This window comes from Ochlerotatus camptorhynchus, unplaced genomic scaffold, assembly GCF_037179485.1.
Source record: "Ochlerotatus camptorhynchus isolate MF236.1 unplaced genomic scaffold, CSIRO-AGI_Acam_v1.1 ptg000261l, whole genome shotgun sequence".
NCBI lineage: Eukaryota > Metazoa > Arthropoda > Insecta > Diptera > Culicidae > Ochlerotatus > Ochlerotatus camptorhynchus.
Window position 1 is genome coordinate 811488 of NW_027040751.1, and position 26552 is coordinate 838039.

The window sequence follows — 26552 nt, forward strand, 5'->3', positions numbered from 1 at the left end:
TCACAAACTGTAATCTGAGAAATTCTTATTCAGCCCAAGGAAATATTGATCCAGTTTGTAGCTTATGAAAACACTTTTCTGTTTACTTGAAGGGTTGAGTAATGTGAACTTATCGAAACAAGCCTAGAAATAAGCCTCGTTTTACCGCTGGACTTGCAGTGCAGCTGCAAAACTTCGCGTAACAGCGTTTCACAGCATTTCAACTACTTACGAGAAATGAAAAAACGAACAGCTAGGTACTGTCATTACAAGAGAGTCATGCACAGCTCATGCACTGGTTTGCTTTGTTTACCAACTTCACAGTGGGACATCGAAAATGATCGTGTTTTCTAAATGATAAATGAGAAATGATATCATCTACAATGTTTTCGTAGATGTTCATCAACAAGACATAGTTATTTTTATCTTAGTGTATACCTCAAGCAAACATTTTCACCATTTATATAAAGTACTCAAAAATGAAAGAAATCAATAGTTTCGCCGCAAATGGCCATGTCCCACCTTTTTTAATTTCGTCCCACTGTGCGGCTGGTGGCATCCTATGGATGACTACGATGCGTCTTCGCCAGACCTAGGGTACGTGTATCTCTTGGCTGAAGTGAATATTCAGCCAATATATCAAAATATGATTTGATTTGACCTAAAAGGATTGATTTTTAATTTATTTAGAAAGGTCTTCATTTCTTAAGGCTCAAGACACCGTCACTCAGTTTGTATTCTTCTTCCTTTTGAAATATTCTTCAATCATCATCATTAGAATACACATACATTCACACACATTCATCCAAAAGTTTAAAGCAAATATTTTCTTATTTTACAGCGATAATTTGTTAATCGACAAACAAAACTGCTTCTCAACTATATAGGTGACCAAAATAAAACACAAAGTAAACCACTTTGATTCTACTACTTTGCTAGCGAACGCAAAAATATCATTGAACAAATGTTGCCAGATGTATTTCTTTAAACAATGAATTTCAGTTTACTTAATAAAGAAATACAATGTTTTACTCATTAACTTAGATAACTGGTTGTGTTTACTGGTGATCAATTATCAAAAACTGAATAAATAAAACTAAAAGGACCTATTTAGGCACATTAACGTGCCAACTAAAAAGGTTACACAAGATAGAATTAAACAAAAACATGATCCAACTTTTTACGAGATTTTTGAGACTAACTGTACAATATTTCGAATAATAATATTTTTAAAAAAATTATTTGCTTCCAAGATTCAACAGCAACAATGACAAATTCCTGATTTCATACTTGGACTGTAGAAAATTTATTAGACAGCATGTTGTTCTCATGATAGTTAAAAAGTTACAACTGTATATGTGTGTGCCATTTTCCACGAACTATGTACAATGTACATTTTGATTGGATAAATAGTAAATATCTACATCCGCATTCATTTAACTGAATCTAACACATCCCTCGTTTATTTCCAGGCTTCCTTCTCGGGTTCGTTACCTCGCTGGAACTCTACATGACCCTCCGTGTGATCATCGGTTTCGCGTCCATGTCTGTAGCCGTGGTAAGTTTCGTGCTGGTTGTCGAGCTGGTCAGTGGAAAATACCGCACAATCATCGGTATCCTCAACATCCTCCCGGTTGCCATCTCCTACGTCCTGGCGGCCGGAATAGCTTTCTTCACTCGCGATTGGCGACTCATGCAGTTTATCATCACTATCCCCGGTGCAACTCTACTGCTCTTATGGTACTGGTGCCCGGAATCTCCCCGATGGTTACTAGCCAAAGGACGGGTTGAGGAACTGAAGGCCATCATCGACATAGCTGCCAAAGTCAATGGATTCAAGCTACCGTCAGGCTATGAGAAAACACTTCAAACGCCTGACTCGGAAAGCAACGAAGATGTAGTGTCCGTTTTTGACCTGTTCCGAATGAAATTCCTTCGAACTACGCTGTTAATGTTGGTCGTTTGGTTCGGTATCGTTCTGATCTACTTTGGAATTACACTGCACCTCGGAAATCTCGGAGGTGACATCTATCTGAACACTGTAAGTATAAACCGTGTACTACCGGGTGGCTAGTGGATTAATTGAACGACAAATCCTATTAGCACCTACCTAATTCTAGACAACCCCTTGCCAGCACATCTGATCTAAAACTAATTAATTGTGATTATCGAAACTAATCACATTTAATCCATGGGAGCGACAACTTTTCTCCTCATGAGAGTCTCATGTATCCAAAACTTTACCTACACCTCATTCTGCCTTTCCACCTACCCCCATCCTCAGGTCCTCGCCGGCAGTGTTGAATCGATTGCAATCTGCCTTAGCATCGTGGTCGTGCTGAAGCTCGGATTACGTGTTAATTTATTCCTCTACATGGTCGTCGCTGGCATCTCGTGCATCTTGATGAATTTTATCCCGGACGGGAATCTGTGGGTGATTATCACGCTTGCGATGATAGGTAAGTCAATTTTCTTTCTAGATCCTTTGAAGACCATGGCGATGACTCATCCGAATAAGTTACCTAGTTTAGTTACGATAAAGTGATGAAAAGAAAGATTGCAGAAGAATGACGAAAAAACTTTCAGGTCCGTTACGTACCTGTAAGACGAACGTGACGCTGCTTTCCATCCTTAATTAATTAATGAATGACATAACCTCGATAAATCTCAGCAAAGTAGGGCGCAGTAGACGAATCAGTTTTCTTTTACCAGCCCAGCCTTCACAGGCGAGGATAGTAGAATGGAAAAATTTCATACAAGAAATTTCTGTTAGTAGAACGCGTCCTTAGTGAGGCATGATGGTGGCACGATCAAATTAATTAGCATTTAATAGAGATAGAATACAGACAAGTGACTCCGAGTTGGTGGCATACAATCAGATATTCGTTCACGATTGTTTATTGTGGTCTTTATTTGCAGTCAAGTGTTCGGTAGGGGCGTGCAATGCTATCATTCCGACGTTTACAGCCTACCAATATCCAACCACCATGAGGAACCTCGGGGTCGGAGCTGGAAACTTTGCCGCCGGCGTAGCGCTCATCATTGTGCCGTACCTGTGGTTGCTGGTAAGATTATGATATGATTTATTGTGTGTATTAATTGCTAGATTGTTTTAGATGTTAATGACATCAATTAGCTTTCAACAGGTTATGTTTGTTTTGCGTATTTTATGATTGCGTTATCTTAATTTGCGATTAAATACTTAACGGGGATCTTACCGCCGAGAAGCTTGGGTATATTGGACAACATCACCTACACACTTAGAAAAAATCAGGTAAATTGAGGTGCTCTGAGACTGACATAGACGAGCGTCAATTTTGACATAAAATCGAGTCATAACAGACGCGAACTTTTACTCAATCGAACGTACTTTTCGTCGAGTAACGAACTTTTCAGTCTCGGAGCACTTAATTTTACATGAAATTTTTGTTTACGTCTGATCCTTTATGTCAAAGATGGATTCCGTCACGTGTAAAATTAGTTATCTCTAAAGGGCCACCCACATTAGATCCGTTTGCGTTGCGTTGACGTAAATTTGACAGTTAGACAATAGATTTAGCTGTCACTTTGCCGCAACGCGTCCGATCCGGATCTTATGTGCGTGGGCCTTAAGTGTTCTGCTTGAACCTGAAAAGATTTAAAACAGCGCTGCTATCGTGCCTTAGCTCATTCCCGCTTCCCCCGGTAGGTTCCGATTCTATACATTGTAGTTTCATTTTTATACCTGTGATCTTGACATTTTTACCTAGGGGATGAGTAATGCAGAGGGTTAGGTTTTTGATAAGTCTTTAGTGGGAATAACAATGATCAAGGCTGCACATTGTAGTCGAAATACGTATCTGCCACACACTTAGAAAAATTGATGTAAATTTAGGTGCTCTGAGACTGACATATACGAGCGTCAATTTTGACATAAAATTGAGTCATAATAGACGCGAAATTCAGCTCAATCAAACGTACTTTCGAAGTTTTCAGTCTCGGAGCACTTAATTTTACATGAAATGTTTGTTTAGGTCTCATACTTTATGTCAAAGATGGATTACGTCCCGTGTAAGATTAGGTATTTCTAAGTATGCATGGATACCAAAATAATTAAGAGGAATTAAATGGAAGATAACTTTTTTTGCTGTTTTATTTAAGCATTCCACTAACAACCCAATTTCAGTACTTCATAACTCTTAAGAGTTGATAAGTAGTTGAATGTCCATTGTGAAATACAAACTGTTCATCTGCAAAAATTTAGTGTTGGTATTGATGTGAAGCATCATTCTATTCAAAATTATATTTTCAAATAAAAAAAACTAATTGATGAAAGAAAACTTCAGTTGTACTTTTATCCGGCATCAAAATTGGAACAAATTTTGCATTTTTCCATTTATCAGGAAGGTATGCCAAATGTAAACATCTGTCAAATAATGTTACCAAAAAATACAAGGTACTCTTGTCTAAATGGAAAAAATGTAAAAGTTGTTCCAATTTTGAAGCTGGCTAAAAATCCAGCTGAAGCATCAAGCTACCGCCCAATAAGTTTTCTTGGAAGCTTTTGATTAAGATATAGAAAATACCATCATCAGCTGGAGCTTTCATATGTTGAAACTTTTGAGTTATAGATCTTAATTCGTCCAAATCAGTCGCCCAGGAATCATCAAAAATATTTTCCCGAGAGAAAATATTCAGACAATCCCGAGCAACCTGATTCTCATTAGGACTAGTCAGACCCAATCTGAAATTATGGCAACACTCGAATTGCTTTGCAGGCTTTCGAGCTTTTTCCGAATTTGTGATATAATTTTTTACCATCTTTCTCTAAGGGCTGAAATAGGCTTTTGAGGGTTTTTATTTTTCCAAAAAATGTTTCTGCTTCTTAAAGGTTTTGGAACTCGGGTCTAATTTCGGAACATTATTTTCAAAAGTTTGGTTCCTCCGGACAGAGAATCGCTTTTTAATTTGTTTTTGCAAATTCCATGGCAGGATCGTATGTTCTTTAATATTGCCGCCTACGGACATTTTTCAGGCGGATCAAGAGCTGGAGATCATCGTCTATTATAATTGAATCGAATTTAATCTCGTATATTGGTACTGAGGCAGCTGTTGCATCAACTTTTGAAGTAGTCAGAGATTCAAGAGCATAATGAACATCATTGGTTTGCAAAGGAATGTTTGGATCAAAGCTATATTCCATAAATGTTCGATATTGCTCCCAATCAGCTCAATGGTAATTGAAAGTAGATCTGTTGGGATTAGACATTATTTCTTGGGATATTTCAAAAGTTGAAGACAATCAGAACCGAAGTCAGCATGGGTAACCAATTGGTTACAAAGTTGACATTAATCAATTAAGCAATTAACGTGCAATAGGCACGTTATGAACACTCAAAAAGTTAAATAGCTCGTCCTCATTATCTCTAAGAGATCGAGCATTCCAATTCAAAATTTTGAATGATTTAAAGTCCATTACTAAATTTCAAAGTCATGACGATGTTGTTCGCAAATTTAACTCCAGTTTGAATAACATCAAACATATAGTTAGTTTTCAGCTAATAAGTAATCATGTCAATTGATTATTTCTGTAAAAATCAATTTTAGGAGCAGTAATGGTTCCTAAGTCAAAATTATCAAAATTTCCGTTAGAATTATGTGTGCTATAATTTTGTTTTCTGCCAGCTGCAATACAAGCATAGGTAGCATTTACTCGCTGAACATTGTTAGCAGCGAGGGGAGCAGGTACTGGCGTGCACAGGGTGGGGCAAGGTGGGTCAAGGTGGGGCAATTGCCCCACCTTTTATAAATAAGATTTTTATTTCCACATTTACAAAATTATGATATAAAATAACTCGATTTCTTGATAAATTGATTTGAAGGTAAAATAACTTCATTTCATAATATAAGAGCACTGAAAACCTATGAGATGGTGCCTGAAAATAACACCACAAAGGTGCATGGAGGGACAAACTTCAATGAAATTTTTTGGTCAAAAAATTGCACCACAGTGGAGTGGTGCATACAAAAAATTTCTAATGTAATTTTTTTCAAGGTGGTTAATGGAGGGTTAAAAGAAAAGGGTAAATTTAAGGTTAAAAAAATTCACCTTCGTGATGGTAAATCGAAGAAATAGCTTTTTGTTGAATTTTTTTGGTGTAAAAATATCATCAAGGTGGTACATGAAGGAACTAATCAAAATGAATAACTCTGGTGGAAAAATTTAATCACGCCAAAAATTTTGAGATGCATATTTAACTGAAAATTTCTGGTGGAAAGTTCGCATAACTGTGGTGAATGTAGAAGCAAGGTTTATTCATTTTTCTGGTGCATAATTTGCATCGTTCTGATGAATGCAAGCTTCATTGACAATTTATGGTGGAAAATTTGCATGAACTGCATGAAGAGGCAAAGTCTGAAAATTGCACCACAAAGGTGCATGGTGAAACAAACTTCTGAGATTGATTTCATAAAAATTCTGCGAATAATTTCTAGTTAATCCTGCAGATAGGTCCAAGATAATTTCGAAAATAATACCGAGATAATCAAATTTTGAATGAAATTCCAAAGGGATGTTGAGGAAAATTTCAAGGGAATTCCGAGGATAATTTCAAGCTCATTCTGGAAATAATTTCTGGAGAATACAGAGGAAATTCTTTTAAAACTTTAGGGGAATTTCAATTCCAAGGTGTTCTGAGTAAAAGTCAAGAAGAGTTCTAAAAATAACCTTGGTCTATTGTTGTCTTACTAAGAATTAGTCTAAGTATCATTTCGGTTAAAGCCCTACTATTGCAACTAGTGCTGGGACTTCGAGTATCCGGATATTTTTATGTTTCAATGTTATTAAATTTTGGCAATTGACAGATCTGCCATTCCACATCAGGTCACATGGGCAACCTAGAACCAACTTTATGACAAATATTTAGAACAGTAAAAAAGAAAATTGTTAAAGGGAGAATACATTTAAATTTTCACTATCCGGATATCCGGATAATTACTATCCGCATGATAACCATCTCAACGTTTTCTCAATTAATTTTATTTCAATATTGGGCACTAGAAAGCATGATATTCTGTAAACTGAAAATCAATTCAACGATATTTCATTTGTCGGAAAGTAATTGTATTGAAAAAAACTGAAGTATCCAGATAGTTGAAGTCCCAGCTCTAATTTGACGAATTGACCATTTGACGAACCGATCATCATCGACATCGTCGATGAGATTAAATTGGCAATTCCATTGGCTGTCTGAAAACAGTTTGCATTGCAGAAGATGAACCGCTACCAGAGCAAAAAATAAATAAAATTAGCTAAATTGAACACAAGGGAAACAGTGGTGGGTGGACATCAACATCCACCACGCACTTTGGAGTACTCCCCATCCCCAGATTAAATGCACCATAGAAAAAAATGCCCCTCCTTAACAAGATTCCTGTACACGCTAGAATTTGAAGCAGGGATGATAATTGTACCTACGGGTTCAAATGTAGAATTTGTTCCTCGCTGACCGTTGTTAACAGCAGAGGAATTTGTACCTGGTCGGAAATGTGGAGTGTTTCCTACATGTCGCTTAGAACGAGATTGTAGGTTCGCGTCTTACATTCTCAAAAATTGGATTTGTGGTTTTCACCACAATTTGAACAGTTCATTTTTTAGGATCTTCCTTTGCGTAAAAGGTATCACCACAATTCATGCATTTAGCTGGCATGTAGCATTTTTTTTTTTTGTTCCGTTACCCTATCCCTGGCACTTACGGTACTGGGAGAGGTTTTGGAAATTTCCTCCAGTCTTCCTGAAGTGCTCCCACTTCACTCGGACATGGAGCATAAGGGTAGCTTTTTCTAAGGCCTTAAGGCTGTTTAGTTCACTACACTTGAAAAATGAATCCTGTGAATTTAGATGACAAATCGGGACAATTGCTTAATCTATTTTTCAGAAAAACATAAGATTTTAAGCATTTGAAATATTTTAATATTCGTGAACCAGACGAGATTTTTAAATTACAAAGGAATTTGAGAAGATTTTACATTTTAGAATGAATAACAGGGACATAACCAAGATATGTCAGGAAAAATTGGAGGGCGTTTAAGAAAGAACTCTTTGGGATTAAATACTTTAACGCAAAGTCACTTATGTAAGTTCAGATTCAGTCTAAGAGAAATGAATTTTGAGCGTAAAATTCCAAAGACATTCTGAGAATAATTTGAAGAGAATTCCAAGGGCTTTACGGAACGAATTTCTAGAGAATTTAAAAAAAATTCTTAGCATAATTTTTAGACAATTCTGGGGTAAATTTCAAATAGAATTCAAATGAATTTTAAATAGAATTATAGAAGAAAAAAACTTCGAAGAAAATCTCCGGATGCTTTCGTGCTTTTTGCATTGATCTGCAAATAATTTCTAGACTGTTATAAATACAGTTTTTAGGGACTCCCATAGAGAATCTCAAACTTATTTTAGAAGAATTCTTAAATAATACCTATAAGAGGAACTGATTGCAAAGGAAATGCATGAGAATATTCTAATAAGATAATGAAAAGGGGTTAGTTAATTTTCAAGGTAGGGTTTTGTTCAAAACGCTAAAGAAAGCACACACAAAACAAGGATAATCTAAAAGCATGAATGCAGCCAGAGGTAATGCGTCACCATCTAATGGTAGGGACGCTGGAGATGCTCCTTCAAATTGATGTAGGAAATTCAAATTAATGTTTAACAAGCCTTTGGAAATGCATACGTTTGACGCTTTGCTATGATGCTTACTATTAGAGGTGGAGAACCTGTCTACGAGCTGAATCCCCCTAATTTTCAATTAATGTTATACTAAACACATTCTTATTCGAAACCAAACGTTTGGTTAGAGAAAAGTCATAGTCAATAGACAGGAGATGAAGGGGAATAATGAGCGTATGGGGCGAGCTGAGCACCCTTTCTTCAATTTACAGATACGACATTCTACACAGCTAAAAAAAAGTAGTGTAAATTTCCGTTACTATGATGCACATAAATGGAGCGTCATAAATCATACAAATTTACATTATAAATCGTGTAAATTTATTAAAATGATAATTTTAATTAGGGTTGTCCTTCAAATTGACCAACAAAGGAGTACCTAAATCACTCCGTATGATCGTTATACCCCTTCTTCCCCTACTTCGCTGACGTATAAACCGACTTTTCTGATAAGGAAAACACAACTGCCTGTTACGTTATCATTAACGTATTTGTGGGAATTATTTTATCCCACAACATTCATGGTGGAGAGGTTCGCTGGTTTTAGAGCAACATTTTATATTTAATAGTGACTTTGTGACTACTGCTCGGTTTCAAAAAGAAAGCTGTACATCTATGAGGTAATATTACAAGTTGAGTTTTGGAACCGTTGGGAGAAATCTATTGAAGTCGTGTTATGATTATCAGAACTCGTGCTTTCGAGCAAATTATAACAAAATGGTAGGGGAAATGGATGTAATTTCGGCCTAAATGCTCCTAATTTGGGCCCATACATAAATTCAGCAATCGACTAAATTTTCAATAGCGACCAAAGATATCCATTAGTACTGGAAGATTTTTATCGATGGGCCTAATCTTAGATCCAAAGGCCAACATTAGAGCCATTTCCCCTATATAGTTTCTCTATTCGTTTAATTGAACCATACCACATGTAGCATAAGCCACATTCAACAACTTCCTAAGCAAAGCACCTGGTGCAGTTTGCTACCTTCAATGCCTATGCATTTAAATTCCATCATTCTAGCAGAACAACTGAACCATGTACCATGTCTAGCATCAATTTACATATCTAGGTATGCCTCAATGGTTCGTACGTGATCCTATGCGGACCATTTTGAACATCATCAGTTCCTAACAGGCTGTTCCTCAATGCCCATTTAACATACGTTTTGTCTATCCTATATCTGTAATAAATATACCTATTGGCGGCATAGCCAACACAGCACGATTCTCGTCCAATGCAATGTCTGTGTTGCACGAAATAATCGGCCGTAATTAATTCAACTGCTTTAGTTTAATGCAATTAATAACAATGATTGTTCAGATCGTTCGGCACTTGACCGGTTCCGCTATCAAAGCAATATCCCTTCTTCGCATCTGCACCTGCAACAGAAACTCTCTACCGTATTGAGATAACCTTCCCAAAGGAGTTCATACATGCTGCTCACCCGAGCATGTCTGTCCCATGCGGTTCCGGTCCGATCCCAGCGATGGAAAGGACATTTTATTCAATTTGCTAGCGTATTCAAGCAAACTAAGTGCGTCTTATGCTAACCCATCTCTTTCCACCTCATGTATTCGCAGGAACACGTTGACCAGTATCTTCCCATTACGGTGATGGGAGTGTGCAGCATAATTGGTGGGCTGTCGCTAATCGCACTCAAGGATAAACTCAGCAAGAAGCACCAACGCCAGCGAAGTGACAGCGGAAGTGTGGGTAGCGTGGTGAGCAGTGTCACGCGGTCCACCGACGACGATACGAGGTAAGATAACAGATAGCTGTGAACTTTTCGAACGACTGCCTGCCCGTTACTTCCGGAGTGCATTCGGGGTGGATGGCATACGGTTTTACATAGAATTCAAACTAGTTTGGACGTGATTTGAATATCGGATTATGGCACCGTGATCAACATACAGCATTAAATTTAGATCAATTTAACTTGAAAACATTTTATTACAATGGAAAATCAAATATTGCTCTTAAATTTGTTGTTACATTCATAGGAGACACAAATGGGACATTATACGGATGCATAATCCCCCTACGCAAAATGAGATATGCATAACCTTCTCAATAACCCACAAGTCTACCTACATACAACCAGCGTTCAGCTAGTAAGTGGGTGTATTGTCCAAATCAACTCCCAAACGAACTCGCCTAAATTCAATCACTCGTCGCTTCACGTAGCTCGTTAGCATCATTCATCATCCAGGGGGCTCGCTCAACTCAATCGTATGTATCTTGTATCTACTTTCAGGCGCATTGACAAACACTTCCCGCGGGACAATTCGGAAAATGGACTGAGCAACATTGGATTTACTCAGAACGAGAGCATATTTCTATGAGAGCGAGCGCTGAGACGTCATGCCAGTTGGTCCCAACCGTCTGCTTTGAACCTCATACAAAATAGGAATACGATAAGAGAGGGGTCCGGCGTGCATTCAGATGCCGATTGATGAAAGAGTACAAGAAACTTAATTTTAGTGTGTACACGACGAAGCATATCGAACATTATTGATGACTATGTAGGTAAACACACACACCGGCTGGATCCAAATCGATTGTCCACTGCTGCGGACCGATGAAAGTGCAGGGCACGTAAGGCGAGCGTGAGTGGACAGTAGCATATAGTACACTGCCTGCTGGTGTGCTCGCGGATCGGTTAATCTAATTAGCGTGGTAGGTAGCAGTTACGAGAGTATATGTAGGATGTATGTTTCAGCTACAGGTAGTACATGTGCAAATTGGTAGTAGATACTGCATGGCTCGGTTCTTCGAAATAAGTATCTTTTTGTTTTGACCAGGCAATTCAAACCCGATATTATATGAACGTAAAGCATACGCTAGGAAATCCCGAAAACTAGGGTCTGAGCTAAAATTGGATGATAATGAAAATAATAGCTATTGCATAGGATTAGTAGCACTCACTCAAGTATTATGTTTGCCAAGTATAGTGCCTTTAGTATCACGTCGTCAGACAGTATTGTTGTAGATATTACTAAGCTGTATTATAAGTTATTTGATTTAAAGTTTTACAATAAAATCAACAGGATTATGTATAGATTGGTTGTATGTTTTGACCATCCGAAAATTAAAATTCTCTAGGTGTTTTACATATGGCGTAATTCAAACCTAATTCCTCTGGAGTATGTATTAGTCAGCGTATCATGAAACGGTCTACATAATATGTTGCACATGTAAGTTACAAGAAGAGGTTATACAGTATGTATTTGACACATGAAACATGTCAATTCCGCTTTCAGAGAGTCACAATTTTATGATAAGTGAATATTGACTCTTCATTAAGAGTGAATATTCACCGATCAATAAACAGTTGTGACTTTCTGAGTGTAAAATTTACAGGTTTTATATACTTTAACTAATCATGTTTGTATTGTTCCATGCGTGAAGTTAACGATGTACATAGTTAGAGATGCTTAACGTCAGATATCTGGCTTAAAGTGGTCATTTTATACGATAGATGAGGAGATGAAAGTATAGAGTTAATACTTCTGCAAGATAACGGTAGTGTGAAAATTGTATATAAAGAGTAGAACCCCAACAATGGAGTTTCGTAAAAGAGATGATCAACACGATTCATGTCTTCCTCAAAATTGACCTTTGCTTGCTTTCTACTCTCTATATACAATGTTCACACTGCTGTACTCTAACGTAACTATCAACTCTATACTTTCATCTCATTATCGATCGTATAAAATGACCACTTTAAGTCTGATACCTGTCGTTAAGCATCTCCAACTAGGTTTTATATGTCAAACACACTGCTTTACCAGCTCTACTTGTAGCTTACAAGCCAGGGTTGCTTCGACTTACTTCGCTATTAAAAATATTTTTCGGAATTATGGAACCATTGGATGATATAATTAATGTTTGTACTTGAAGAGGTTTAAAATTGTGTGTTTGACATCAATTTCGCTTTGAGAGTGTCGCAAACTACGATTTTATAATCCATAAGCGTTCACTCAGGTTTATGTGCTAACGTTAAACAAAATTACCAAAACTTGTTGTTCTATGATTTTTGCAAATTTTTTAGTGCGTTTTTATAAGCTTTTCAATTTTTTTTTTTTATTTAAAAAGGGTTATTTTCTGTTATTTCTTATAAATTTTTTTTTTTAATTTTTACCCAAATACACTGGAAACTTTTTACCGTGATTATATTTTTCTGAAATAGCATTAGGTTTTCCCATTGTCTCAGAAGCCATTTCAATTGGATGTGACATTTTCGAGTCATGATTGTTAAAACATATTGACAACGTAATTTCGAAAAATTTTGTGAGATTCAAAATGGCCGACTTTTTAGCACAAATGTCAAAGATTGATCATTTATTTATTTATTAAAGAGGGAAAAGCATACTTCAGAAGGACCAACCTTACCCCTCCTCAAGTGAGCGGAAAACCTCTTCTATTCGAATCAACAGATTACATTAAATCTAACAGATATGATGGATTACTATTGGTAGATGTAAATTATAACTGGAGAGGGTCTAGTATAGTATACTAGACCCTCTCTATTATAAAAACTATAGAAACCAGTCGATGAATTTGTAGCATATATTAGCGACAAGTTAGAAAAACTATTAACACATAAAAACTAAGCTTCAAACTTCATTCAAAGATGGAGAAGTCATAATTATTTGTGATTTGGCTGAAAATCATTGGCGTAGCTAGAAAGTTTATCTGGAGGGGGCCTAGGGGAGCCTGTTGATTTTTTTTTTTGCTAAACTACGGTTAAATAAAAACTCGCGAAGATGCTTGTTTTTGGGTACATTTTTTCTGTGACCAATAATATGACATTGAAACTGACTTTTATTTTAATGGTGAAACAATAAATTTGATTATATTTATTTCATAGCAATGACTGGGACCTCGATTGGGGGAGCCTTAAAAACTTACTGAATTTGAACAAGCAATGATCCTTTGTTGATGCTTTGTGTAATGAAATTACATAGCGACCGGATGTCAAACATTTAACCATCTCAAACTTAAGAAACTGCGCAGAGTTAGATGATTCCACGAATTTTGTAACTAGCTTTTTTTTTTAGATTCTGAATATTTCATCATCAGTTAAATCTCAGACAGGAACCAAAATTAATTTCTAGGAGTTTGAATTTGAAACATAATAAAGTGCAAACAGAATAAATTTCAGGACAGGACTTAAATATGTTCAAGGTTAGGCTTTAAAAATTTCGAAAAATGCTGAAAAGTCTGGTTATAATTTGTCATGATTCTGATATTTGAAGAGAAAAGAAAGTAATAAAGCACTTATGCAGAACAATTTTTTATTCGATGCATCGGACCAACTAACATTCGGAGTCAATCAAGATTTAACTTTAATTCTAATCGAAAGGAATGAACTCGTAACTTAAATGATTGTGTCTCTGTTTGTGACTAGATAATAATTGAATTTATTTTTACAAAAGCATTGGGATTTTTTTAAATTTTAAATGAAGTTAGCTTTGGTTATACCCATTTGGAACCAATTATTTTATTTACACGAGCTTTTTGAATCATAAAATACACACAAAAAGCACGGATTTTTGTATGTGCTAAGGCATTCAAACTATCCTGCAGCTGAATTCCGGGAATAAATTTCATCGTAAAGAAATAAATTTGTACACATTAGATATGTGTAGAAATTTCCACTTTTCGTTAAAATGTATGCTCGGAAATCAGCTGAGGGAGTGCTAATTCTTACCAATATAGCTAAATCACCAAGGCACGGGTCTTCCCTATAGAGAATGTACAAACATGTCCATATAATCTACATAGATTCATATTTCAAGATTCCATCAGATTCAATTAGCTGGAAAACTTTTTTAATACCGTAATCTGAGGATAAATTGATCACTATAAATAAATTCCTACAATAAAGTAAATTGAAAAACTAATGGTATTTAAATCAGTAGCTATGAGGGCTCCATTGTCCTGCATGATTTATTATAATATTGGATGTTTTGTTAATTTTTAGGAAATTGTTGAAATCCTTAATTTTAAATTATCGATATGGGGTGAAATTTATCAACCCCTCAAATGGCTTCCCAGTGCCCAGTTCCCTAGTAATTAAATGTGGGTTCCCTGAATCCGATTCAGATGCTAAAACCCTTGTGTGGAAAGTGTTTTGAGCAGAAACGCCGAAAAAGAAGTCTTAAATGCACAGTTGCGCCAATTTCATTCAAAATTACTGGTAATTTTGCGAAAAACCCTGGATTTCTTGATATTTGAAACATTGTACCGCAATTTTCAAAATAATTCGGATTCATTGACACTTAGTTTAGTAAAACATGATACTTTAATAGTAATGATATCAATAGTTGCAGTCCTATGATCGTTTGTTTGGATGTTTATATTGTATGCTACTTAACGTCAGATCTATAAAATTGAAATTTATGCAAAAATAATTTCTTTTTGTTAGGAAAAGAGATCAAGGCAATCATTGGAGTCTCATGATGATATACGTTATACGTGAAAATTAAAAGTGCAACGCATTATGATCTATTTCACCCCGGTGATCAATTTCCCCCCGGATTACGGTACTTCCTGAACAACCTACAGTCTTGAAAGAACATTGATTTTTTTAATCAGTTGGAGTTCCTCAGACCTTGATCAACCTGAAGTTTTTGAAAAATATTAAGAGAACTTTACTAATATCTTTGTCTATATTGAGATCTTTTGAATATTTCCTGCTTTCTAGAAATGATGAATGAAAGAATATCCTGTAACTTATGCAACGTTTCCTGAACGTCTACAAAACTCCCTTAACTTTTACTAAATTTCCTCAACTTCTACGTAGTTCCCTGAATTTATTCCAAATTCCATATTTTGTCAATCTCTCTTAATTCTACGAAGATCTCTGAACATCTTTGCACTTCTGGAAAGGCACCTATCATCTACCAATATTCTTGAACATCTGGAAAGTTCCTTGAAATTTAACGAAGTTCTCAAAACCCCCGAAAAAGTTGATAGAGCTTTTTCGAATTAAGATCTCCTAGAAGTTTATAGAACTATCTTTAGATCTTCTACAAAATTCCCTGAACTTTTCCTTACACTCATATGAAGTTCTACGCAGCTCCTCAAAATGCTACGAAATTCGCAAAACTTCTACAAATTTTGTTGTACTTCTATGTTTCTCGGTGATTTTCCGCGAAGTTCCACGAACGAAATTTCTAGCATTTGTACGTAATGTCCACAACTATTCCAAGACCATGAGGCTCCAAAAAAGTGTCCTGAAATTATGTAGAGGTTTCCGATCAATAATGAGCTTCCCTGAAATAAAATAACGTTCCCTTAACTTCTACGAAGCTTCTCCAACTCAAATAAATTTTCCACTTCTACGCAGTTTTCAGAACTTTTCCAAGTTTCTTGTTTCTACGATTTTTTCCTGTTGATCTATTAAGTTCCCAAAATTTCTAACAAGTTTTCTCAATTTTTACGATGTTCCCTGAACTTCTTAGAAGTCTTTGAAGTTTAACAAAGTTCCCAGAAGTTAAAGAAAAATCCCTGAGCTCATTACCAATTTGTAGATGCTGTAGACGTCTTATTATGCCATCGATTAAATATCGATATAATATAATTTATCAAAATTGCTTCTTCTAGTCCAGAACGTAAGAAAAGTAGTCAACATAAAGGACTTTAAAAAAAGATTAGTAACATCGAACTTGACAAGCTTGACAAAATTCCGGTGAATAAAAAAAAACACCAAAAGTCCTGGGGGGCCTAGATAATTCTGGAGGGGGCCTGGCCCCCTTGGCACCCCCAGTAGCTACGTCAATGCTGAAAATAACTGATTTGTACTTCAGGTTGCTGTTCAATGTCATCATTTGAACATTGATCAAGCTACAATTCATTAGTTTGTAATTTATTATATGGAATCAGTTTGAAGTTTTGTTGCAATATCATAAGTTCTAAAACATGATACGATTGCGGTACAGGTTTTAATGTCTATATTACTGTATTTGAATCAACGAATGAATACAGAAAAGGCCGTTATTATGCCTGTTGACTACCCAATACAACAAAAATCGAAAGCCTCTGCATGTTGAAAGAGAAATACGACATTGATTCAGAGTGAAATTTCGTCGCAACTTTGCATGGTAAGAGGCCATGTGATGCGATTGGTGGCACATTGAATTCGAAAGGCAACAAGAGCAAGCTTGGCTCACTTGGCTAGACAACATGAACGAGAAAATGGTTTTTTTGCAATATTAAAACGATGAAATGCTCCTTAAACCTTGGAAAAAATGCTATTTTACTTCGTACCGGACCGATGGGCCAGCGTCTACAATAGGCTTATAAGAGAATATTCTAAAAAAAAGTCTTTAAAGAAGATTCTAAACGATGTTTATTTTAGAAGCTTGTTCTACATGTTTGCTCGTCGCTCCGCTTCTCTGATTAAAAATTACGGGCAGGACAATGAATTTGACTAGTCACGCAGTACAAACAGAAACGAAGTAACAGACGACTAACTAGCGAAGAAATCAATTAATAGTAATAGAATTTTCTTAGAAGCTTGTGCCATCAGCCGCCAGATGCGCTAGTATGTTAGTTTTGATATGATCATAGTTGAGTTTGTGTGCAATGATCTTTGACAGTGTGCAAAATGTAGTTTGTTTTGTAATTTTACATGCACTTCTGTTTTTATTAGAGTGAATGAGATAGAACCAAAATAGTCTAGTACATTTGAAGAAAATGATAGTACAATCACAAACGAAGTGACAGACGGAGCGGCTCGAAAAATCAACTTTGTTCAAATCAAAACAAAAAAACTAACCCATCTGGTGGATGATGGCACAAGCTTCCAAGAAAATTCTATTACAGTGAACCACATTATTTAAATGGATTTCTTCGCCAGTTAGTCGTCTGTCACTTCGTTTGTGGTACAATCGAGTAGTAGTGTTCCTATGTGGTACACTGAAATACTGCAATAGCACACAGTCCGAAACAGTAGTGTAAATTTCTGTTCAATATGATGCACGTAAATGGAGCGTCACATATCATATACGTTTATATCATTTATATTATATATCATGTAAAGTTCTGACACATTTCATGCAATGTAGCAAATATTGTATACAAAAGCCCATCATTGTAAACAACATTGTTTGCAAGTTGCTCGGTTACGTGAATGATTGTTTACATCACAATTAAAATTCAGAATTTTTATCTGTGCAGGTTCGTCACGAACGTTTTCGATCAGTCCGTCTGAAAGAGAGGAGTAGCATTTAGGGAGCATTTACCAACAAAAATATACACTTACCTTTTTGCCTTCTGTGCAAAAAAGTGCTCAACTTCCACAGTGAATTTCAAAAAATATTTTCGAATTCCTAGTTAGGGATGTGCTATTACTTCTCGATTAATTTAACTAATCGATTATCAATGTGAATAATCGATTTATTTTGAATCATCTGCATTACGTTTCGGTTATAATATTTTGCTATGTTCAGTGCAATTCACCGTTCAATCAACATCGTATTATTTTTCAATTGATTACCAATGCATCTGTAAAAATATATCGTCAAGTCAACACATTCGATAAACCTATGTTTTCAACTTGATTGGATCCTTTTTATTTTACGAGGTTTCTTTACGCTATTCCCTAGAAATTACCAAATTTTTAAACTGAAATGTCTTTAGTCAAGAATTGCCTAATAAGATTTATGAATGAAATGTCGGTGTAGTGAAGTGCTAGGAGATTAACCAGGGGTGTTATTGGTCAACTTAAGAGACCTACAAAGGCCTTGCGTGAACTCTAGACATCCAATGAGTTAACTACTGACGCCTCCCAAGCAACATAGTAAGTTTTATCGAGGTTTTAAATAAAACAGCAAAAAAGGTTTTAAAGCATTCTACAAATCTAAATTATGATCTGCAGAACTCTTATAAAATCAAAATTGTTACTTGGGCTCACACGTTAAGTATAGAGACCTCTTACTATCCGTGTGTAGAGCGGTGATGCAAAATATCATGACACTCAAGTGACACTCGTCTACGCATTAACCGACTTTCGCTGACAAAACGTTTTGTCACGCAGTGAGAGGAAGACCCATGGCAAACAACAATCACCAGTAATGGTCGCTGCTCACAAGCAAAACGTTACACTCGCTGCTGATGATGAAAAGCACAACGAAATCAGTGAAGACTTCTTCAGTACGATCATGAGAAAAAGTGAAACGACAGAATAAAATGAAAACAATGCCTACGCATTCCAAGTTCGTCTCGGCAGGCGCGACTGTGTGAGTTCCAAACAAAGCAGGCAACATTAAACGGAAGCTGTTGGGCTCACTCACCAACACACTCACATAAGTAAGCACAGCAGCAACTGCTTCAAAACGAGCACAGATGAGTGTCGTGATTGTCGAGAATGACCAGATCGGTGATGGATCACAACCGAAGACGACATACACCAGTTGCTTTTTACTTCTTTCGTCAACTTGATGGATGGTCATGGAGAGAGCTTCGACGAGCACATTGATAGGAATATACAAAGCGTTACTACCATCAGCTGTTTGACGATCGTGATTGTGATAGGTCGCAACTCTGGTGTAGAGGCTTATCGGGCTTTGATTTGTACTTTTATGAGTTTAGTTTTGGCTTTAGGGACGATATTTACGTAAGAGGCGATTAAAATGTGACGTCCACCAGTTTTTCGATTTTTAACCCCTCCCTCCTTGTGTCACGCATTTTCCCATATACATTCTAAGAGCCCCAACTCCAACTCAAGAGTGGTCATCATATTTGATTCACCCCTAAGTAGTGCACAATGGGACCAAAGTCGTAATCTTTTGATGAAATTAGGGTGGTCCGTATTGTTATTGAGGGCACAATAACAACGTTTTAGTTATTTAAGATATGCCAGCGCAATGTTCAACATCTTATCTTATCTTTCTTTATTAAAGAGACTTTCAGTCGTCGGCACAATGTTCAACAATGTTGTAGACTAGTTTATTTTATGCATCTTTTTACATAATAAACATTTCCTATCTCCACTGATTTTCGTTTTATACTGGTTTTAAAAGGTCCTTATTGTGATCAGTTTTTTTTTACATTCACTTTTTTAAATCGATTTTTCGCAAATAATTTGTTCTTGAAACTTTTAGACCCTCCCCATGGACATGGAGGTTGACGGTACTGAAGCAAAGGGTTATGTTTAATTTCTTTACATTTGCAACGATGATGATTTCCTATAGTGACACATATCACCTTCTTAATGCTTCAGTATACCTCAAACGATTAATTCTTGGTTGTTAATAGAACTTCCTTGATGAAATCGGCTGCTTCATGCAGACTGAGCAATTCTGATTATAATATCAGATTTGTTCTGTATACAGAGGAACTGGGAGGGCTTATTAGAAACTTCTCACCAATAAAGTAATGATCTTCTAGTAAATTTTGCATATTATTTTATTAAAATTTTATTTTATTTTAGCATATAATTTTTGTTACAGCCAATTGGCATTAGTATACGATACAAAAGATTTAATATTACTTGCTCGTTTTTGCGTAAAATAATCAATATTTATTTTACTTGTAATTACCTTTGAAAGTTTTTTTCAAGTTTTTTTTTTTTGTGATCTGAAAATTTACCCAGTTTGGTTAGAAGTTTCGAAGCTAACGCATGTCCACAGGCCTAATAGAAAGATAGGCAGAAAAAGTGTATCATGAAGAATGGTTGCATGCAGGGTTGCTTCCACTCACTTGCTATAGATGAGTGATTTTCGGAGTTTTGAATTCGTTAGATGTTGTAATGGAGATTTGTGCTGTTGGATGCGGGAGAAGATTGGAGGGCGGGTGTTTGACGCATAGAGCCTGTCAATTTCGCTTTCAGAGTGTCGCAGTCAGCGGTTTTATGATTCGTGAGCGCTTACGATTCGTAGAATCGTTGATTGTGACTGCAAGTGGATTTTACGGGTTTTGTGTATCGGACGCTTGCTTTTTGGCCTCTTCTTGTGTCTAACATGTGCAGAGTATCATTATAACGTCTAATGGTTTTGAGATTCCTGGTGGCGTGAAATATATTTGTGAGAATATCTTTTTGAGATTTTAGCAGTCACGTTTTGTTTGTAGTTTATATTTTATTTATTTCATTTAATTATCGTAAATATTAGTTATTCAATAATAGATAGTTCATGCATATATTCGTACGTACTTTGACGCGAAGCGCTGTGGATTATAAGATGCTCGATGACCCTCGAGGGATCGATTTTGCTTACTGAGCAGAAAATCATGGATTTAACCCCAAGCTCTTCCACAGCACAATAAATCGTCCACCATTTGTATATTTGATATTGAACATTAACCTCGGAAACTATTTGCATATCAAGCGAAAACGTAGTCCAGTATTGTCGCGAAGCGTTATAGTTCTGAGATGCTCGATGACCCTGGAGGGATCGTTTTTGCTTACTGAGCAGAAAATCATGGGTTTAATCCCAAGCTCTCCGTCATGACTCTTAAAATTCATTATCACTAAACAAAATTAATATGTTCTTTCGATAGCCGGCTATCGAGAGATTAAATAAACAACAAATAAACAATACATACTTTTGGTTGCATCGCCAACTTGAGGTGAATCCTAACCGAATACCCTACCCAACCCTCCAACTCCGTAGCACTTATGAGGGTGTCGCTAAGTCGGTGGCCTCTCGTTAAGTAAGTACTACATCAACATTTCCTTCCCTATCCCTAGTTATGGTAAAGATGGGCGTGGCCGGGAATAGCGACAGTCATGCTTCTGTTACTCTTGTTTAGATTGGAACCAATGTTTACTCCTCAGCATTATTCCTGAAAGTAGTCTAACTGAGAATTTCAGAAGAGACGTGAGTGTCGCTAGTATCCAATCTACGAAGTATATCATAACAACGCTAACGCTAACGCTAACGCTAATTTGTTCTTGAAACTTTTAGAACAGGGATACGAATTTTGTTCATATGGAACAAAAATATAAATGTTTATACTATAAAAATATAAATTATTCAAAGTAAATTTAAAACATGGTTTTTGCTTAAATTTTCGCCTCTCAGAATTGAACAATTTAAAAAATGATCATCCCTAACATCTGTTGACCGTTAAATCTAATAATGAATACTGAGTACAATCATGAAGATATTATAGTGAAGAGGTGCCGGTTGGAATCAATTGTTTTTCGATAACCAGTTACCGAATTTGTAAGTAATATTACATAATGTCTATATAAGCTAATAAATATATAATTATAGCTTTGTAGCTGACTCAAAGACATCAACACTATATTTTATCTGTTGAAAGAGTCGGTCCGATGGCTTTCGCCAGCACCTCTCCGCAATAATATCTTCACGATTGTACTCAGTATTCATTATTATCACAGATAAAAATTCTGAATTTTAATTGTGATGTAAACATTCATCCACGTAAACTTGTATTTCATTTCACGCAACCGAGAAACTTGTAAACAATGTTGTTTACAAAGATGCGCTTTTGTATACAATATTTGCTACATTGCATGAAATGTATCAGAACTTTACATGATATATAATGTAAACTTATATGATATGTGACGCTCCATTTATGTGCATCATATTGAACAGAAATTTACACTACTTTTTCGAACTGTGTAGATTTAACGGTCAACAGATATTAGGGGTGATAATTTTTTAAATTGCTCAATTCTGAGAAGCGAAATCTACGCAACACTCCCCCCCCCCCCCCCTACGATTTCTGATCTTAGATCGCACACAATAGAAGGGACTAAACGTAAGTCAATAAATTAGGTGATAGCATGCTAGCTTTGAGTATGATGATAACGTTATGTACGGCGCCGCTGGGATATTCTGAGGCATAACATCTCTGATCACGCCTTCCTTCGGATGGGAAGTAATGCCGTTGGTCCCCGGTTCATGAGTTGATGGGTCGATAGGTAGGGTCCAGGTGTGGGAGCTGCCTTCCTGGCACGTCGGTAGCATTGGTGCTCAGCACGGAAAACAAGATCGACGGAAAGAACAAACCAAAGGAAAAAAAATGTATGTTTCTGGTGTATTCAAACAAAATCAAAACAAAAGTGTTTCTCCAACTAGAATATTTTAAACAAGTTTTTGTTTATATTGACCTAATTGACGTTTAATCGACTTTCTCTATCTAGCACACAGGATGAATGGATTAATTGTTTTCCCACAAATCTGTTTCCCTCTTGCTCGCACTTCTTCGATTTAGATGGTGCAGTAGTGTCCACTGATTAAACGTCTAAAAGCTCTATACCAGAGACGATGTGAAGTAAGGGAAGCGCAAAGACTGAAACCAAAAGTTTCAGTCGAATCGTCAAAACGCGGTTCCAATCGAGCAATGTAAATAAACACGAGCGCTTCACGAGGAAAAGCGTGGGAAGTATTGAGATTGCGGTTGAAATTTGTTGAAAACCATCAATCAAGTCAGGCATATTAAAATCTTTTATATCATCATAAATCTATTCCCTCTTCAAATCAGGAACAATTTCAAAAACAGGAACTTCACCCTTCTCCTTTTTTTCGCAGTTCAAGCTTATTGCTTATCGCATATTAGCTTATTGCGTGCTCTCAACTTAGTGTTCTAGATGCACTTCCACAGCTATTAATTGAGAGCTTTCGATGTCTGTACCATTTTTTTCATTAGTATAACTGCAAGTATAATTGTGTGGCAAGTACGATCATATTATATGCCCAGGGAAGACGAGACATTTTCCAAAAAATTCCTAGACTGGACTGGAATCGAACCCAGCCGTCTCCAGCATGGTCTTGCTTTGTAGCTGCACCTTTACCAACTGAGCTAAGGGAGACCCAATTGTACTCGGAACTGCCAATAGTTTTCCGCTATTAGATGCCACGCCAGATAAAAACAAAATTGCGGGTTGCCAAACTTGGCAGACAAAATAACTTAGTTGGCCGTGCAACCAGATTTACTTTTATTTTCTCCGCGCGTCTCTTTTAAACCATCGTCGCTGCTTTATACATTCGTAAGATGCTGGGACGGGACTTGACAATCGGGTAGCGATTTCGAGCCAATTTGCTGTCAAATCCGAGCCAGTTTCTGATTGGTCAATTTGACAGTAGCAATCGTGGAGTAATAAGGACAGATAGATCGCATAAATCTGGCTGGCAGTGATGCCGGAATCAATGTTGACGTCAATGGCGTTGTTAAGTGTATATATTTGCGAAAGGAAAGTTGTAAAATTGATTGCACTGCGTGTTTTAAGCGATGGATATTGTTGTTTGTTTATGGTTGTGTTTATTGGGTTGAGCAAAAATGATGTACAAGTTGCTAAACTGCGGTAGAAACTCCAAATAAAATCCAAATTAAAATAGAAAAAATATTTTACATTCCTGGCATCATTGGTCAACTCCGTCAAACACCACGCACAACTTTCCGAATGGCATTCTAAAAAAAACACTAAGAAGAGGGAGAAGCTCGATTGTCAAGTCCCGTCCCGGGTAAGATGATATAGATCGATGTAAATCATACACGGTAATAAAAATGTACCCAACAGTCAGTATACTTTTACTTACTTTTGACTAGTTTGTCTTCTTTTCTCCTTCTAATGTTGTCAAAAACGGAGGAGCAATACCACTCAACAGGGGAAGTAAAGTGTTGGAACCCAACGTTGAGTATACTCATATTTACCTTCTTTTGGGTACAGCTAACTTACTTTTGGGTAGAAAGCTAGTGGAAAATTCCATACGAATTGCACACAAGTAAATGAAAACTACTTTGATCCGCATTACCTACTTTTGGGTTTCTGCACTATAGGGATTTTTTCGTCTTTTGTATTGGTGCGATATGTGAGAGCATGTTAGTGAAAATCCTAGGAAAATACATAACAAATCGCTGTCAAATTCATTTTGACAGATCTAATATCATACATTTTTTAGGTTAACCAGAGGAAAATAATAAACAACTTTATACCCCGTACAGACTATAGCTTATATCAAGAGCAAATTTTCATTACGTCGAATGTAACAAAGGTAAACAAAGTTGAGCTATCAGTGTCAATCGATTCTCCTGCTATTACACTATATACTGTCCGAATATAGGATCAAATCCCATTTTTAAATTTATTTGCCAGTCAAATTGCTTTTTGACGTAATCACCTTCCGATCAAAATAGTTTTCGATGTTACTTAAGTCACCCAATTTCTATGGAGATGCCGTTTGACTTAAGTAACAGCGCTGAGAAACCCGTGAAAAGTGTACGTTCGTCGTTTCGCTTTCTCATTATTAAAGTAAATAAATCGAACTGTTTGTTGCTAAGAAGATTTCGGTAGTCCTAAAATGGTGAATGGGCTGCACGTAAGGAGACGTAATTGATAATTCTCCCGAATATCCTGGTAAATACACTTTGACTTAAGTAACAATAGGGGCCACCAAACGACGTATAATAACTTTTGACTCAAAAACCAGTATTTTTTAGCATGAAAGCTAGCGATTTGCATTTGTATGATTAAAATCCGGCTATATATGTTAGACATTGCAATCACTATGAGATTATATGTGCCTAATTGGAAATAGGAATAACTTTTCGGTTATCAAAACAAAACTTATTTTGTCTCGGATCGGTGCGAATGTTACTTACGACATAATGAAAATTTGCTCTTGATATCATGTAATATAGGCTGTATTGCAATGAGCACTCATACATGTAGTTTTCACTGGAAATCCTATGTGTGAGTGCTCATTGCAAGACAGCCTATATTACATGATATAAGCCATAGTCTGTACGGGGTATTACCAAGGGGGGGAGGTGGCTGTCAAATACGAACAATCGTCGCCTACCTCGCATAACTGGTTCCAAACGTAAACAAGCCATAAGAAACCTACAGCGTTTGTTTACGTTTGGAACCAGTTTCATACAAGATGATCAGTAGGCTGATTTGACAGCACGCCCCCCCCCCCCCCCCCCCAGGGTATTACACGGCGATTCATCCGCTAGTGTGCGTGTGTTAAACGTCACTAATCTCTATAGTGCCAAGATGAGCGAAAAGAACTTACTTTTGGTTACTTTTTTCTTACCGTGTACAAGGTCTGGAACAACAGCCAGCTTGCTTGCATGATATAAGCCACACGTCGAATGAGAACGACTCAAATTTGAGTTTAGTTCACTCATAATCGCCAAAAGTGCAGGAACTCAGCGATGAGTAAAATTTGTCCCATGGTTTTCTGTGGAAAACCTAAAAAATTTGCCGGAAAATGGGGAAATTGACGAAAATTTTATTCAGTCTCGGAGTAGTATCAATAGACCCAATAGACTGAGTGAATCCAATCTTTACTTTTCTGAAATTCGGGAATTTTTCCCTGGAAAATCCTGGAAAAACCTGGGAAAACATGAGGCAAATTAACTCATCGCTGAGTTCCTGCATTTTTGGCGATTATGAGTGAACTAAACTCAAATTTGAGCCGTTCTCATTCGCCGTGTATAGTCTGTACGGGGTATTAGTAGCAATAATGTTGTAAAAATTGCAAAGCAAGCGAATGACATCGGATATAGGTAGCTAGTAAGCAGTTTGTAAACTAGCCGTATGTCTGCCTTATATTTACAAACGGCGAATTAACGGGCTTGTGTTGATTTTCCTAACACCAGCTGATCTACATTGAATTACAAGCTGCAATAAAGTCTGGCTACACACATTGCACGCATATTTTTTTTTTTTCGTTTTGATTTCTTCCTCAACATGATAGGACACAATTTAGCGTCGGAATTGAAAGCACGCGAAGGAAGTTACCAGCAATTGGTGCCTGTATACTACTAGCCGCATACCAGCAATCCACTTTAAATTTACCAAAAAAATGATCCGCTCCAGCAGAGCTTACGTTTGCTATTGTAAGTGAGTGCTTAGCTGCCACCACAACT

At 36.7% G+C, this 26552-nt stretch overlaps 1 protein-coding gene across 1 annotated transcript in view; it reads left to right on the forward strand.

Moving 5' to 3' along the window:
* LOC135705192 (organic cation transporter protein) overlaps window positions 1–11746 on the forward strand; it is a 74974-nt gene extending 63228 nt beyond the window's left edge. The window contains exons 3-7 of the mRNA XM_065226796.1: window positions 1452–2020; window positions 2264–2438; window positions 2899–3044; window positions 10274–10452; window positions 10948–11746. Coding sequence (XP_065082868.1) covers window positions 1452–2020; window positions 2264–2438; window positions 2899–3044; window positions 10274–10452; window positions 10948–11035 — 1157 coding nt within the window. The 3' untranslated portion in view covers window positions 11036–11746. The remainder of the gene's footprint in view (window positions 1–1451; window positions 2021–2263; window positions 2439–2898; window positions 3045–10273; window positions 10453–10947) is intronic.
* The last annotated feature ends 14806 nt before the right edge of the window (window positions 11747–26552 follow it).